Genomic DNA, 16,531 nt, shown 5'->3' on the forward strand with positions numbered 1-16,531 from the left:
CTTGTTAATTGATTCAATAATCTTCGTATTGATATGTTCAAGAACTTTTATTTCCTTGATCAATATCTTTATACACTATCAATAATTTTTTATATTAGATACAATTGGGATGCACAAATCAATCAGTTGTGTCAAACTATATAAGTATTTTTATCAATAGATTTTTTATTTTATAAAAACTTCTGGTTTGTAATATCAAAACAGTTAATTTTATAACGTCCTTAAATTTTTGTTTACGATATCAATAAATTTCATGTTTATAATGTAAGAAAACTTCAATATCAATTCTATTTTATCATATTGACATGATACCATACTATTTTTGAGAAATCGTGTTTGTGTACCACCCAATTTTATTTCGATATATGTTGAACTAGTTGTTTCGATATGATTTGTCTATGAGACACAAAAAAAACTTTTATCCTTAACATTAAATGTGTTATTTTTTCAGAAAAAAATGCATATCTACTCTAATGGAGCACCAAAGCTCTTATAAAACAATTTATTTATAATAACATACTATATTGAACAAGTATTATCATTGGATTCAAAAATCAAATGTTATTAAACACGTCATTTTTTCATCGGCTATCAGTGATTTTCGAGATCTTTAGTACATCTATGTTAAGTCACATCGAAAATATAATTTGGGTGATAATCAATTTCCTCCACAAATAATGTAACATGTTTGATATAAATCTATTAACATACTTCAGGTACAATATAATAATTCGAGAGATCAATGAATATCTGATACAATATTCGATTAAGATATCTAATATTTTTACAGGACTACATATACGAATATTTGTTTACGACACTTGAAACATATAATTCTCACATATCTATGCCCATATTTTATAATCTTCTTATTCTTTGAAAATTTAATCTACTCATGACAAAATTGTGTTAGACAACGTTAAGTTTTACTGAAATGGGTAGTTATAAATCACTTGTAATTATCAAAATTTTTTAATACAAACTTTTCTTGAGGAAGAAGGGGTGACATAATAACTAATTGCCTTATATGATGCCAAAAGTTTGGTGCTATTAATTAAGAGATCTTTGTGATAATTAACATTGGTTTGTAGAATACATTTTTATCAATTTTCCTTCGCACCACATCCCTCTACATAATATGTACTTTTGTAAGAAAATAAAACTCAATCTAATGGTGTTTTTTTTATCCAATATAAATATATTTTATTTATAAATCATTTAGATCTTGAAAAATTATGAAAAATCTCCTTTATCTAACACCCAGGCCCGTTGTCATAAAATTGGGCCAACCCAATGTGTTTTCCAATGTTGATGGCCCAAATCAAACAAATTTGGGCAAGCCCCTTTGCTAAAACCTTTGTTAGAACCCTAATTCCTCCCCGGCTTCTTAACCTTCTTCATTCGCACACACCATACGAAGTCAGACGCGCGGAATGGGGAAGAGGGAGCGAAAGGTAGCAAACGGCTCCCAGAAGCCGAAGAATGAGAAAGAAAGGAAGAAAGTTGAAATTTTGAAAGATAAAAACATTGAAGGGACTCTAAGCAGAATAAAAGAAGCAGAAGAAACAGCAGCTGAAAGCTCCGAAGATTCGCCTTTTGATCCGGTTTCTGACGATGCTGACGATGATGAGGTATTATTCATGCTTCACCAATTGCTTTGGCGAAGTGTTGCGGCCAATTTATCGTTGTTTGATATCTGACTGAGCTTACTATTGTATGATGCGAATATTCAATAATTGATTTTGAAAGGACCATGATTCGAGTGATGATCATTATTATTCCGAAGACAGTAATGCTGGAGGTCCCAGTTATCTACAGTATTGAAATTTAAAGAAGCCTTCGATTTGATTCTAAAAGAGCGAAAGTTTTGAATTAAATCGTTTTTGCATTTCAGTTAGAATTGTTGAACTAAATTGGTAATTATTAAGCTATGCTATTGTGCTGCTGAATATTACCTTTTAGTTCTGTTCCACTCATATAATATCCTGTGTGAAACTAAATTGAAGGTGATATTTCCATTTGTAAGAAATTACATTTTTTGGGATTGTGATTTGTTTTTATTTTTTGTAGAGTCTACCCGAGGGTGAATTCACCGCAAGTGAATCTGTGTCAGAGCTTGGCCAAGTCTCTGAGGATGAGGTACATGGTAATTCCCTAGGTTTTGATTTGTATTTGCTTTCCTCCCAATCAATATCCTCCGTTGTTTACTTTGTGGTTTAAATTCTAACGATAAATCTTGAGTCTTGGATATGTAAAAATTACTGTACAGTTGTTTTGGTAAGTTTCAGAAGCAAACAGATTTTTTGGCACCAACGGCTTGCAATTATCAGTGAACTTGCAAATTATGAAGTCTTTTGTTGAACATTTTTGCTCCTCATTTGCAGTATTTGTTTACAATAATTGTGCAGCATATCTGTTTAAAAAGACTTTAAAACTAAAACTTCTTTCTGCTCTCCACATGGAAGAGCCTCGACTGAAACACAATATAAACTCAAGATATATTTGTGCATATTCGTTCACATGCTTGTGTATTTGTGAACGACGTGTTCAATTGAGTGTACAACTTTTGTCACAATTTTATGTTATCTGTTTCGTGTTTCTCTTTCCTGGTTTTGCGGTTGGGGAATTATATTTTTCCCCCTCAATAAACAAATAAACATGCAGATGTTTCATAGCAAAAATCTTATTTTAAGTAGAAGAAAAAGGGGTTGTTTTAGTTAAAGATTTAAAAAAAATTCCTTGATGGTTATGATTGAAAAAGAATAAATGATATTGGTAAACAGATTTTGTTTCAATAAAATCATTAGTAATTCCTATTGCTAAAAAATAGATGCTGATGTTAAGATGTTCATAAATATTTGATATTAATCATTAATTGAAATAAAGAATAAGATCAATAATATGCTTATTTAGTCATAAAAAAATCATAAGAAAATCTATTTAATGGAAGTATTAAAATAATTTAAAATATAAAGTAAACTGTAAAAGGAATGGTTATCGAATATTAAACTAAAATGATAATAGCTATAATTCAAGGGCCAGGGTTTATTTCTGTGCTAGTTTTATTTTTGGTGTTAAATTGATTTTCATGAATTACAATAGTTTTTTTTTGTGAAAAAAAATGACGAATACAGAAGACATTTATATTATAAAAACAACAAATAGCCACATCCTAGAAATAAACACAAGGGAACATGTTTTTAGAGATGTTTTTATTTATTATTTTTTCCAAAGTAAGTGCACCCTAACATAGCCAATCCCTTTGTGCTTTTGTTTAATGTTCTGAAATTGGATAAAATATATGTTTGTGTGCAAAATTCATTTCTGTTATTTGTCTGATTGTCCCATCTGAATCGCTTTTCATTTAGAGCCTATGGGTTGGTGAGTGGATAGTGAAGTTAGGAATTTCATAATTCAACTGTAAGTTTTACCTAGAGTTGTAAAGATGTAGAATAATTAGAAATTTCTGCTGCCTCTTTCGCTCTTCATCTTAGCTTCAATGTTCTTGCTTAGATTTCTCTCTCAGTTCTGTGATACTTCTCACTAAATTTAATAAAGACTTGTACAAGTTTAGCTCAAAAAAGCTGTTGTACTTCCATCTATACTCGAAAATCTTACTTTGAAATTTATGATAACTCTTCTTTGCCTGCCTGCTGACTTTTAAACTATTTACCTTTGTTTCTTTTCTTTTGCATAGGTGTCCCATTGTATAATGAGCTTTTTCTACCACAGGGTTTGAGGAATATGGATGTTTAATTTTATGTGAACGATACCCATTTCATCTCATGGTTATTCCTTATACAACAGTATTAGACGTCTGTGTGATTAATTGTTGTTTGAAAAATGTTCACTTAGTTGTTTATACATTAATTTATAAAGAAATTGTGACTGATCAGTTATAACAAATAAATAAGGATATGTTTGTGCAGATGCTGTGGGTTTTTTGTTTAAAAGGCGAAGGGTTCGTCTCTTTTTGTTTCATATTTTGGGTTTTATATTTATGTTGATCTGATTTTGGTAATGACAGGACGATATTTATTCCGGTGATGGTGACAATCCTAGGGCTGGTAGTGATGATGATGGCTATGGAAGTGGACGTAGTGCCAGTGATGATGACAATAATGATGGTGGCAAGCTTGATGAAAGCGAAAACTCCCGTGAAGTACTTGAAGAGAGTGATTCGTCAGAAGACGAGGTTGATTTCATAATTTAGTTTTATACTTCTTGATCATTTTAGACGAACTTTCATGTGTGTGCTAGATAAAACCAATTTAGTTGCATCCTCTCATTCATTTAACATCTTTTGGTTATTTGTTGTCTTTTTTAATTGACTTATTGACATGGTTAATGGTGTATATAGAGTGTGAATTGCGTCATTTTACTTGTTTTTTTTTCTTTGCTGTATAGATATTTTTAGTTGTTGAACGCTGTTTCCTTTTCTTTTTTGGACAAAATCAGGTTGCGCCTCGTAACACTATTGGAGATGTTCCACTGAAATGGTACAAGGATGAGGAACATATTGGATACGATCTATCTGGAAAGAAGATCAAGAAAAAGGAGAGACAAAGTAAATTGGATTCATTTCTTGCAAGTGCTGATGACTCAAAGAATTGGTGGGTTCATAACTTTAAATAAGTTTATTGTTTGTATCGGAGTTTCTTATTATTTATTCGATTGTGTATGGAAGATTTACTTGTTTGGATTGCTGATGCTAGATCAACTTTCAACTGATACTTTGGTTTGCTGTGTTCAGGCGTAAGATATATGATGAATATAATGACGAAGAAGTGGAATTGACGAAAGCGGAGACCAAACTTGTTAGCAGATTATTAAAAGGAAAGGCACCACATGCGGAGTTTGATCCATATGCTGTGCGTCCTTGCCCTATTTTATAATTTTTATATTTATATTATTTTTGGACTTGCAAATCTTCTGTAGATTATGCATTAATTTCTCTCTTTACCAAGAGAAACTTCTTATGGTTATTCTCTTTGCCGCAGCCTTATGTGGATTGGTTTGCTTGGGACGGTGCTAAGCATCCAATCTCTAACGCGCCAGAACCAAAGAGGCGTTTCATTCCTTCCATGTCGGAAAGGAAAATGGTAATTAGCCATGGAATTTGTTGCTGTATCATAATATAAACATCATGTCTCTGGCTGAATTTTTTCGCGTTTCCCTTTTTTTATTTGAACTACTGGCCAGATGGTAACAAATCAATCTTTTGCATGTGCCTGTCCCTCTCTTATTTGCTAATTCTTTGGCTTGTTTAATGAATTTCTGATGTGGAATGGGATCAAATACATGGTGAGATGGTAAGGATGTAGTTGGTTTATCTTGTAATGATTTTTTCCTATTTCATTTTGGAAGTTTTTCCCCCCAAATATTTTTCCAAAAATTAAAACACCCTTTCAAATTTCAAATTACATTTATAATACAAGCAGTAATTACCCAATCGGTGCTTTGTTTATACAAATGGTTTTAGATGGTCAAATGTTTTCTCTTCGCTTAGGTTTAATATCCTAATCTTGCACATGCTCAGTGGGTATTTTAGAGTGACAGGTGAAGTTCATAAGTTGAGATCTCAGTGGAACTGTGGCATTTATGCTTACGTTGACTCCATCATTTTTTTGAACTTACAGGTTCTACGGTATGTCCGTGCCATTCGAAAGGGATTGATTAAATTTAATGACAAACCTAAGGAAGAGCCTCGGTTTTATGCTTTGTGGGATGATGATTCCACTGTTGACAGACAGGGATTGGCTTATATACCTGCGCCAAAACCTAAATTGCCAGGTATATCTCTGATAGATATGGCTTGGGATATGAAAAATCTGACATTCTTATTAGTTTATTGCATGATTAAAAATTTACATCTTTTCCCTAATTATCATTTAGATATATATATGTTTGCTTCTAATCAAAATTATTATTTCAGGTCACGATGAATCATATAATCCCTCTCTTGAATATATTCCAACACAAGAAGAAGTAAATTCTTACCAGCTTATGTTTGAAGAAGACCGACCTAAACTTATTCCTAAACAGTATTCTTCATTTCAATTATTTTTCTTTTATTTGTATCCCTTTACTTTTATGTTTTCTGTGTTAGAAATTTTAAATTATTGTTCGTATGAAAATTTAGGTTCAAGTCCTTGAGAGGGGTTCCCGCATATGAAAAAGCTGTCCAAGAAACTTTTGATCGTTGTTTGGATCTTTATTTATGCCCACGAGTTCGCAAAAAACGTGTATGTATGCAAAGAATGTTTTTTTCAAAATTCTTCAGACTGATTCTTTATTTGGTTTAAAATCTTAGCAAAAAACCTCTAGTTTATAGCAACTTACTTTGCGGTCCATTTTTCCAGATTAACATTGATCCTGAGTCCTTGAAACCAAAGTTGCCTAGCCGGAAAGACCTTAAACCTTATCCAACAACACGTTATCTTGAGTACAAGGGACACAAGGGTCCTGTCACGTCCATTTCTACAGAACCCACAGGACAATGGATTGCTTCTGGTTTGTCATTTACTTGTTCAAACTTTAAGAATGCACAAGATACATGGTGTATCCTAAGTTGTCATCATGCAGGTTCTAAGGATGGAACTGTTCGTATTTGGGAAGTTGAAAGTGGAAGGTGTCTTCGGATCTGGGATCTAGGTGATGCAATTGAGGAAGTTGCATTGAATCCTCTGCCTGCTCTTTCTATATTAGCAGTGGCAGTGTAAGAGCAACAAGTGAGATTTTAGTTTCATTAATTTTAAATGTTTGTTTCTGTATTTATGAGTTCCTGATGATTTATAGGGGACACGATGTATTTCTCTTGAACACCAGAGTAGGAAATAATGAAGAACAGGAAAATACCGAAGAGCTTCTCCATTTTGAGCCCCAAAAAACAACTAATGATAATGGTCTGTCGAGTAAGAAACTTTGGTTTTTTTGCAACCTTACAATTTTGACATGCACATTTTGTTCTTTCCCAGATATAAGTGCATCCATTGTTGACTGGTGTCAAGATGATAAGCATGGCGGAATCAGGTTGAAGCACTTTAAGGTAATTCACGTGTTATATTGTTCTGACATTCAACTTAGATTTGGATAATGAAATTGTGGTTAATATTCTTTAAATCAAATGCTGTGGATTGTAGGCTGTAAGCAAAGTGGAATGGCATCGCAAAGGAGACTATTTGTCCACACTCGCGCCATCTGATATCCTTTTTCTAACTATGATTTTTTTTAGTACATCTTACTGACCAATTTTTTATTAACTAAAATCTTCCTGTCCTTTCTCCTTGTTTGGTCATGATGTAAAACTGTTTGTTGGCCTTCAATATTTTGATGGCATACTCTGGTAAGGCTTCATTTCACTGTGTCGGGTGTGGCAAGTATCTTGATGTGAAGGGGTGGAACTAAAATTATGGAATGCTGTCTCCAAAAAGGGAGCCTTCAGTTCCTCGGGAAAAATTATATAACTACAAATTCAAATGCCAGTAATCACCTTATTGAAGGGAATGGCTGCAGTAGTGTGGAGGAAATATGCACTCTGAAGAAGTTTCTTGATTGCATTCTGCAGCAAGTTGGCAATGCATCCTTAGTGAGCTAGTTGCTTCTTGAATTTGGATTTTTCTGTTCTTTTCGGGATTTGAGATAATGATGTAACTGTGATTATATAAATATATATTTCACTTTTGGTCATAATAATTTCTTAACTTAGTTGAACGTGAATCAAGATCAGTATTGATTCACCAGCTGTCCAAAAAACTTACTCAACGAATCCCATTCAAGACAAAAGGAATTCCAGTGTCAACTGCTTTTCATCCAACTCGATCCATAATTTTTACTGCAACAAAGAAGAATGTGCGTGTGTATGATCTGTTAAAGCAAAAACTTGTTAAAAAGCTTGATGCTGGAGTCCGTGAAATTTCTTCCATTTCTATCCACCCTGCTGGTACATCCTTATCTCCTTCTCATTCTTTACATTGTGAATGCTTTTCGGCTTGCAACATCGTTGATGCATTGTATGGGACTAGAGTTTTGGGTACAGTTTTAACATTTGTTTCTCATGGTTTGCAGGTGATAATGTCATTGTGGGAAGTAAAGATGGAAAATTGTGCTGGTTTGACATGGACCTTTCATCTCGACCTTACAAAGTTCTCAAGTATGTAGCTCCATAAATTAATATTCTTAAAATTTAGTTAGAACTTCATGAAAGTTAGTTTGAACTTGTTTAAGGAGTTGAAGTTTTTTTTTATACTCTTGAAGTTCTTGTGATAATATTGATTGATATCAACTCGTGGAGTTATCTACCTGGCTATAAAAACGGTAATTTAAAGTATTGTTAATTAAAATTCCACACTAAATCAAAACAATGTGGTAGTAAATCAAAACAATGTGGTCATACACTATTATTACTATCTTCTGGCTTTAGGTTGTAAAAGCAGAAAAACGTAAAATATTTAAAGTTGGCAGGTTTATGTATTACCCTTAGTTAATATTTTTACCTGTATGGCACATATATTCAGTCATTGTTATGGAGATTGGGATTTTTACGAAGGGCCTTGTAAAGTTTTCATCTTAGTGCATGTTTAGCTGCAAGTTACCATTATGCCTTTTATCTCTCAAGATTTAGATAATAATTATTAGAGGCGCAAGGCGAGGCACGTGTCTTATTGAAGCAAGTCACACTATTAATTTTAAAAAAACCTATTTATGTACTAGATCATTTTATGACAAAAATGTTATTATTGAAATAATTAAGCTTTTCAGAAGTCTAATTCATCGATAAAAATGATTCATTGTTTGTTGATGATTTGGAGACCCTTCGTTGTCCTTGTTGCGCTTTTTCTTCTTCAGGTTGCTTGCTGATGTGGGGCTTTGAATTTTTATTTTTTTTAGTTTTTCAAAACATAATAGAAGATAACTGGGCTTTGATCGTTGATGTCCTGCTTCTTATTTTTTAGGGTTTATGATGACTTCTTTTTTTCTAAATCAGCTTTGCCTCTAAGCTTTGCAGCCATTTTTTGTTAAAAAATAGAGAAACTGGGCTGGTGAAATATAGAATCACGCTTTTTGTTGCCTCAGGAAAGCCGTGCGCCTCTTGCAAGGTCGGCGCCTGGGTAACTGTTGGGTGCGCCTGGCTGGGTTTAGGTCTGGGCTCGCCTCTTTGCAAGGTCGGTGCCTAGGGTGCGCCTAGGCGCACACTTTTTACATAGTAGGCGCACACTTTTTACAACTATGATTTAGTTCATTTAGGTCACTGGCCAAAATCCTTACTTTGTTCTGTGAAAGCCGGAACCTAAGAAAGGTGTCTTTATTCACTTACTCTTTTGATTCCATTTTTTTCCCCTTTCTAGAAAGAAGCCAGAATGAGAATTTAAACTATTTCCCAATGTACTCTCGAAGTTGTGGGTAGAGTCTTCTACCATTATAGCATTGGCCTAAATTTGCAGGTGTCATTCAAAGGACATTACTGGGGTGGCTTACCATCGCTCCTACCCTTTATTTGCCTCATGCTCTGATGATTGCACCGCATATGTATTTCATGGAATGGTTTATTCAGATCTGAATCAGAATCCATTAATTGTCCCCTTGGAGATTCTTCGAGGGCATGCCAGTGCTGATGGAAGAGGTAACTAATTTTTTAAATCTGCTGCTTTGTTTTTTTGCTGTAATATAAGAACTAGTTTCTTTTCTGAAATAATCCTACATAATGTTGGCCCCTACAATTAGGCAACCCTTAGCTTTACCCCAATTCATATATACATCATGTTGGCTGATCACAGTCAGTATTCTGAAATATATGGGTATGCCTCGGACAAAATTCAGCATGATTTGTAATTAGCCCCCGAGATGTACTCACCCTTTGCGGTATTAGAAAGTTTGTTTCCATAAATAATTTGTGATTGGTATTAGAATATTTATTTTTTCTTAAACAACTTGTGGTTGTCACTTTTGCAGGTGTCTTGGACTGCAAGTTCCATCCAAGGCAACCTTGGTTGTTTACTGCAGGGGCGGATTCTTTGATCAAGCTCTACTGTCACTAAACACCACACGTGAAAGCAGTCTAGATAGATTGTCCATCTAAATTGTGTATCTTCACTTGTTTTGTATCATCACTTGTTTTTTGAGTATAGATGGATGAGATGTTTTAAGTTGACGAACACTCGTGTTAAAAGATCTTAAAATGGGTTAAAATGAGGGTTGAAAATCTAGGAAATTGTCTGTGCCAAAGCATTTTTTTCTACTCGAGTCCTTGTCATTTATCAGGCCGCTTGAGTTTCCCTGAAGGGGAATCTGGCCAAACCTATTCCGGTACGATCATGTGTTTCGATTTACATTATTTGATTCAAGATTTTATTTGCCCATCTCCCTTCTTTGAAAATGTAAAATTCTTTTGCGGCCAGTTTTCCCCTTTCAGTTGGAATCGACTATTCTTGTAGACAACTTTGTCATCCGAATTATTTGCGATCTCGTTAACCACATTTTTACTGGAATTATTTGAACTATGAGTTTCTGTTTAGTGATATGACTTGTGAGTTGTGACTGCTTGCCAAGTTATCAATTCAAGAGTACTTGGTAGTTACTATCAAATGACCGTCCCTTAATTAAAGAAAGGTCTGGAATTCAAACATCGAATTGGATGATTTTTTTTTTTTAAAGAAAGAAAGCATCAGTATTGATCCAGAACGATGCCTCCTATTTTTCTTTTTTGTTTTTTTTTTTTTTTGGGGTCTGGATGTTTGATAATAGTGGTGTAACTCGATTTTTTCGTACGTACGGAATATAGTTTCGGAATACAACTTTTTCATTTGGCGTCTACGCAACGAAATCAGTAATGGCAAGATTCATTCTCCGATGAGTACAGGAAAAGAACAAACCACTCCTGCGTTGTTAAAAAGACAGGTAACGAAAAGAAAGGCTGCCGAGAGTATACGCCCAGACAAAAAAAAATAAATTTAAGAATCAAAATGTAAGAGTTGCGCCGTTCGCCATTTTTACTACAGGTATAAAAAAAAATACAAACTTGCGAATCACCTGTTGAATATGTTTATTTAAGCACAAATTCCTGATGTAAGTAATGGCATGATGTATACATGTACAGTGCAGCATTTAACCAATTGTGCTGCATCTAAATCGTACAACTCAGACGTATGATTCTTACATAAAAGATTAACCTTCTGGTCAGCATCCATCCCAGAATGAAATCTATGGGTCTTGAGAGATACTTGGCTTAAAGAGATCTTCAAGGGATTGATTTACGACAAAAGTTGAACAGCTGCAATGGCAGGAATTTTTTCTCGAAGTTTCTGAGTCACAGCCACGCGAACGGTCATGACACCAGCTGCAGGACCAGTAATTCGTACCTTAATTATCGGTTCATCAATGGCAACTAGCTCCAAATCTCCACCCGCTGCCCCAATGAGGTACGGTCTTATTTCTTCAAGTACCTGAAAGTTTGTCACAATGTACAAAATTAGGTCAATCATTTCTCTTGCATGTCGATCAAAATAGATAATACGAGGAAACATGGAATCAACTCTCAAGAGGAAGATTCTGGAATTAATGTCATAAAAAACTGCTATTATGAAGCATGTACGAAACCCCTAGTGGATTTAATAGTCAAATAAGAAAACATGGTAAATTAACATAGCACAAGGCATGTGCAAGGACATCATTTGCATTGTTGTATTACCATAAAAATCACTCATCACACCCAAGATCTAAGAATAACTAAGAGCATATTCATGTGATAAAATTCAACCAAAGAAGATGAAATTATAGAGAGCTTGACAAATAATGTAAAAAACAGAAAGTCGAAATTCAGTAAAAATTAAACAATTAATATCACCAAAGCATTTCTTAGTAGCTGAGAAATAACTCAACAACAAACATCTAAGGATATAGAGCACAAAAAACAAGAATTTTACCTTCTCTATGTTTTCTTCATTCAACTCAAGACCAGTTTCTTTATCAGGTAATGCCTCAACAGCAACTACTTCAGGAATCTTTTCCATAAGCCGACGCTCAATGCCCATTTTCATCGTCATTGTAGAACTAGGACATGAACCACACGCACCTTGTAATTTCAGTTTTACGACATTTCCATCAATTTCATGTAATGCAACATTGCCTCCATCAGCTATGAGGTAAGGTCTGATTTCATCTAACACACTCTCGACATTATCCGCCGTGAGTGGTAGTTCCACGGCTGATTCAGGAATGGCAACTGCTTTTACACCTGCGTGAAATATACAACTCCGGAACTTTAACTTGACAGTCAGCAGGCAAAGCAACAGTTTCAGCGGAGTGGGCGTCTGCCAACCCCACCCTACTTGATGCACACAACAGCTAAGATGCAGAAATTACTGGTATACATATATACAACTCAGTAGAATATCATACGGAGCAACAAGGGATCAACTAAGAAAGTCATAAAAAATTCAACTACCAGAAGCAAGATATAAATTTGCATATAGTGCCAGTCATGCACAAACAAAGCGGGTGATTTCATTATCAGGTACCAAAAAGAACCTTAACTCATTATCAAGTACCTAAAAGAACCTTAACTCAACAATTTTTTCCCTATATGACAGTTCTTTTGGTGGAACGATACAATATAATATAATCTGAAAGCATAACTACTTCCACCTAATTGATCGAATGCAGATACAAAAAAATTTCTAAAAAACCCATGCCCCAAACCGTTCCTGCGTGTATCAACTATATACAAATCAATTTCCAATTTCTAGTCAAACGCGGAACTAATACTATAGCTAAATTAATTTGACCATGACAAATTTGACTAATTTTATAATTCACTTCCCATAATCAATCGTCTAATTTATGATCAGCGAAGTCATCGATTCCAAGCAACCGATGCTCCTACAGTAATCACAGAAAGCAAAAACACTCACCAATCTTCCGCAAACCACCCGCTGACGCCCGCCGCACCTGATTGAGCTTCCCCGAAAGCGGGACTCGAGACCCGAAGAAACTCGAAACCTTCAAAATCAAATCAACCACCATCACCTCAGTAAAAAAGTTCGAAAACAACCCATACCGATTAATCGGAAATATAAATCACAAAAAACTAGAAAGTAACAAGCTGACCTCTGCTGGCGGCGGGACAGAGCCACGAAATAGAACAGTGGCGGCGGCGGCGGTTGTCGTGGGCAAAGATGCTGACGAGGAGGAGGAGGTCTCTAAGGTTTGATGGAGCCTGGAATGGATCGAACAGAGGGGAGGATTCATGGCCATGGCTGCGTGCATCGCGAATCGATATGCTGTTGAAATTTCCGACTCTTGTTTGGTTTCTTTGTCAGAATTATTATATTATAATTATTTCTGGTAGCTTTGGCATCTGGCTTGTGCTTGTGTACGACACACACAAATTAAAATTATTATTTAATTAGCATAGTTTTTATTTATTTATTATTATTGTTTATTACAATTTAAAGCATTTTATTTTTTTATAAAAAAAATATAGCATTTTAAATTCACATGTCAACAATCAGAAAGATCTCTGATTTAAATCTATAAAAAATTATTATTTTTACGTCAAAATATAAATTTTCACCGTAAAAATATCCATTTTTTTAGTTATGTTTTAAGAAACGATCGTAATATATGATGATTTGATTTTACAATGTAATTTTTGTTAGTATGTCTCTTGTGAGTATTTTACGAATCTTTATATGTGAGACATGTCAACCCTACTGATATTCACAATAAAAGTAATACTCTTAGCATAAAGAGTAGACAAAAACTTGTGTGAGACGGTCTTACGAGTCGTATTTATGAGACGAATATCTTATTTGGGTCACTCATGAAAAAGTATTACTTTTTTTGCTAAGATTATTACTTTTTATTGTGAATATGGATAGGGTTGACTCGTCTCACAGATCGGTCTCACATGAGACTTACTCTAAAAAGTAATACTTTTTCATGAATGACCCAAATAAGAGATCCGTCTCACAAAATATGACCCGTGATACCATCTCACACATGTTTTTACTATTTTTTTTTGAGTGAGTACAGATCATATCTGTGAGAAGGGTCAACCCTACCTATATTCACAATAGAAAGTAATACTCTTAGCATAAAAAGTAATATTTTTTAATGGGTGACCTAAATAAGAGACCCGTCTCACAAATATGATCCGTGAGATCGTCTCACACAAGTTTTTGCTTCTTTTTTTTTATATCGAATCGATAAAATAGTCTAAAACTCGAACCATTTCCCAATTGAGATTCCGAGTGTCACTCCAGGGTCAAGAAATATGTGGCGGGTCCAACAATACCTTAACGTTGGAAGGCAAAATAAGAGGAATTGATGTTTTCTTCCCCACTCCACTATGAGAATTAACACCACTAATCCCTACTATAAGACACTATCTTTACTTATCCGATCACTTCTTTTTCAATCAATTTCGATGAAAGAACTCTAATATAACATGTTCGATTGATCGTCTGGCGACGTCCCCCAGCAGCCAAACTGATTCCTATTTTCAAAAAGTGTGATTGAAGGAATTTTAACCACTTTAAAATTGATGGTCTCACACGATATACTTGGGTAGTTGAGTGGTCTGCTTCATACAACTCCAATGAAATATTTTATTTGCTTAACCTTCAAATCACTGTATCTCATTTCTCACCAGCCAACACTTGCTATACCACAGAAGCCCCTCGAAATTTGTCTGTCTTACAAGCAAAGAAAACTTCCTTCACATTATTCCTATATAAACCAGATGGGTGATTTGTGTATCTTCAACTCTAGAGGACCGATTTTGGCCACATTCATATGGAAGAATTCTACAACGTCGATGAAAATCATGTTGATTATCGCTCCAACGTGGACACTTCGCGGCCTTTTCGCTCTGTTAAGGAGGCAGTGGCAGTGTTTGGGGAGCGGTTCTTGGTAGGAGAGATTTACTCCTCCAAGAAGCCATTCTCTTTCCCTGAGAAAGAAGCACCGTTTTTTACGCCAAGTCAGAAAGTATACGAAGAATCATGGTCTAGACTCTCGTCCCCTAGTTACGGCCAAAACACGACTCTCTCGGACACCGTGAAGAAGCTTGAGGTGGAACTGGAGGAGACGAAGGTGGAGCTTAAGTTGCTCAAGGAAAAAGAATCCGACACGGAGGTGGCATTGGCGATGTTGAACGCTGAGCTCCACCAGAGTATGTCGAAGCTGGCACCAGTGGACTTGGTTCGAGGTGTAGGGGATGTGATCACAAGGGATGATCAAGAGGAGAAGAGGGAAAGAAGAACAAGTTCACAAAGTTTGAGACAGATTTTGAATGTGGGGCAGAATGAAGGCTTGTTTTGGGGGAAGAAAGTAGTGAAAAAGAAGCCTATTATCCCTTTTGTTGGAGGTCTTTTCTCTGGCAAAAAAAGGACATCAAAGAGCATGTATAGCTGCTCTCTTCATTCATCTTCTCATTTGCATTGGAACTGAAAACAAGTCTATGCTTTGTTTTGATGTGTATTTTTTCTACTGTTTATTTGATTTATATGCTTTGTTTCTTTTCGTATAATTTATTTTACTGTATAATATGTATTTAGTTTTCTTGATATTGGAAAGTTTGTAAAAACTACACAGGTTGTGTGATGTGATCAAATAGTCGTGCCATCAATCTATAATTATTTGTGCATGATTTTTTCCCTTAATTTTAGTCACTTTTCATCGAAACGATGACGTGAAGTAATACTTGGATAACAAGAAAAAAAATAAAAATATTATAAATTACAAGAATAAAAATTTAATTTTATGCGGAAGAGGAAATAAAATTTCGGGCTTTAGATTCTTTGGATCCTCATCTGTGAATAATGGAGCCAACCCAATCTAAATGGGCATTGTATGTGGGCCGTTGTAACAAAACAGCCCAGCCCAATTCGTGGACGTGAAGTGTCGTGAACTACGGCTACCGGCTGCTACATAAACCGTAGTCGGACCACGCTTCCGCCGGGAAAGAATCATACGCATCGATGGCACCGAAGAAAAAACATCAAAACCAGAAGACGTCATCAAAGGGGAAGCCTACTCCATCCGCTGGTCCGAAGCTCCAGCTGTCGACGGAGAACGAGAACCGCCTCCGACGCCTCCTCATAAACTCTGGACGCTCATCGCCTTCTCCAGCGCCGGTAGAAGACCATCTCTCTAAAGAAAAGAAGGCGAAAAGGCTCCGTTTGATATACGAGAAGCTGTCTTGTGAGGGTTTTAAAGATGATCAGATTGAACTTGCTCTCTCCAGTCTCAAGGTTGGTGTTGTGCCTTGTGCTTACCCAGAACCATAAATGCCTATTTCAATTTTGACGGAATTCGGTAGGAACAGTACGTTGCGTGTCCAGATATTACGCAGGCAAAGTACGAACTTAGACTAAATAAAGCTCTTTCACTTGTTGTCCCTGGAATGTAGCTGCGCTTGATGTCCCGACATCTTAGGGGGGAGCGTACCAGCACTTTTAAAGCTGTTCTTCTTGCATTCTATGTTATTTGGTGGTATAATTTTCAGAAAGAATTGGTTTTCAATCATGAA

The 16,531-nt window shown here is 35.4% G+C and overlaps 4 protein-coding genes across 11 annotated transcripts in view; 3 read left to right on the forward strand and 1 right to left on the reverse strand.

Moving 5' to 3' along the window:
- Positions 1 to 1,372: 1,372 nt before the first annotated feature.
- LOC140813655 (ribosome biogenesis protein BOP1 homolog) lies at positions 1,373 to 10,519 on the forward strand. Of its 4 annotated transcripts, none has more exons than XM_073172276.1 (18): positions 1,373 to 1,631; positions 2,071 to 2,139; positions 4,028 to 4,195; positions 4,459 to 4,613; positions 4,754 to 4,871; positions 5,001 to 5,102; positions 5,640 to 5,793; positions 5,936 to 6,044; positions 6,143 to 6,245; positions 6,363 to 6,513; positions 6,586 to 6,718; positions 6,799 to 6,914; positions 6,978 to 7,048; positions 7,143 to 7,203; positions 7,715 to 7,942; positions 8,068 to 8,152; positions 9,444 to 9,622; positions 9,952 to 10,519. In XM_073172276.1, exons 1-18 carry the CDS (start codon positions 1,434 to 1,436, stop codon positions 10,035 to 10,037), a joined length of 2,286 nt encoding a protein of 761 aa, XP_073028377.1. In that variant the 5' UTR covers positions 1,373 to 1,433; the 3' UTR covers positions 10,038 to 10,519. The 4 variants fall into 4 exon arrangements, with proteins under 4 accessions (XP_073028377.1, XP_073028378.1, XP_073028379.1 ...); XM_073172277.1 differs by having other exon boundaries at positions 6,799 to 6,905; XM_073172278.1 differs by having other exon boundaries at positions 6,799 to 6,898; positions 6,977 to 7,048.
- Positions 10,520 to 10,932: 413 nt separating this feature from the next.
- LOC140814919 (nifU-like protein 2, chloroplastic) lies at positions 10,933 to 13,346 on the reverse strand. The gene is made up of 4 exons (XM_073174012.1): positions 13,105 to 13,346; positions 12,909 to 12,996; positions 11,922 to 12,232; positions 10,933 to 11,441 (listed from the first exon to the last, which is right to left on the reverse strand). The coding sequence occupies exons 1-4, from the start codon at positions 13,261 to 13,263 to the stop codon at positions 11,250 to 11,252; spliced, it is 750 nt and encodes a 249-aa protein (XP_073030113.1). The 5' UTR covers positions 13,264 to 13,346; the 3' UTR covers positions 10,933 to 11,249.
- Positions 13,347 to 14,609: 1,263 nt separating this feature from the next.
- On the forward strand, positions 14,610 to 15,635 carry LOC140814616 (WEB family protein At1g75720-like). The gene has a single exon (XM_073173652.1). It carries the CDS (start codon positions 14,794 to 14,796, stop codon positions 15,448 to 15,450), a length of 657 nt encoding a protein of 218 aa, XP_073029753.1. The 5' UTR covers positions 14,610 to 14,793; the 3' UTR covers positions 15,451 to 15,635.
- A 258-nt stretch (positions 15,636 to 15,893) lies between these two features.
- LOC140814443 (DExH-box ATP-dependent RNA helicase DExH7, chloroplastic) overlaps positions 15,894 to 16,531 on the forward strand; it is a 34,664-nt gene continuing 34,026 nt past the window's right edge. For 3 of the 5 annotated variants that reach the window (XM_073173430.1, XM_073173429.1, XM_073173432.1), the window contains exon 1: positions 15,894 to 16,253. In XM_073173430.1, the coding sequence (XP_073029531.1) occupies positions 15,981 to 16,253 (273 nt within the window). In that variant the 5' untranslated portion in view covers positions 15,894 to 15,980. The other 2 variants (XM_073173431.1, XM_073173433.1) reach the window with 2 other exon arrangements.

This window comes from Primulina eburnea, chromosome 15 (assembly GCF_022965805.1).
Source record: "Primulina eburnea isolate SZY01 chromosome 15, ASM2296580v1, whole genome shotgun sequence".
In the NCBI taxonomy this organism is placed as follows: Eukaryota; Viridiplantae; Streptophyta; class Magnoliopsida; order Lamiales; family Gesneriaceae; genus Primulina; species Primulina eburnea.

Bases quoted from the DNA above. Each gene is read 5' to 3' on its own strand.
- LOC140813655 (XM_073172276.1), top strand. From the start codon at position 1,434: ATGGGGAAGAGGGAGCGAAAGGTAGCAAACGGCTCCCAGAAGCCGAAG. The intron at 5,103-5,639 runs GTAATTAGCCAT...TTGAACTTACAG, and splicing joins CCATGTCGGAAAGGAAAATG to GTTCTACGGTATGTCCGTGC. The intron at 6,246-6,362 runs GTATGTATGCAA...CCATTTTTCCAG, and splicing joins CACGAGTTCGCAAAAAACGT to ATTAACATTGATCCTGAGTC.
- LOC140814919 (XM_073174012.1), bottom strand. From the start codon at position 13,263: ATGCACGCAGCCATGGCCATGAATCCTCCCCTCTGTTCGATCCATTCC. The intron at 12,233-12,908 runs GTGAGTGTTTTT...TATTTCACGCAG, and splicing joins GGGTGGTTTGCGGAAGATTG to GTGTAAAAGCAGTTGCCATT. The intron at 11,442-11,921 runs GTAAAATTCTTG...ACAAACTTTCAG, and splicing joins ATGAAGAAAACATAGAGAAG to GTACTTGAAGAAATAAGACC.
- LOC140814616 (XM_073173652.1), top strand. From the start codon at position 14,794: ATGGAAGAATTCTACAACGTCGATGAAAATCATGTTGATTATCGCTCC.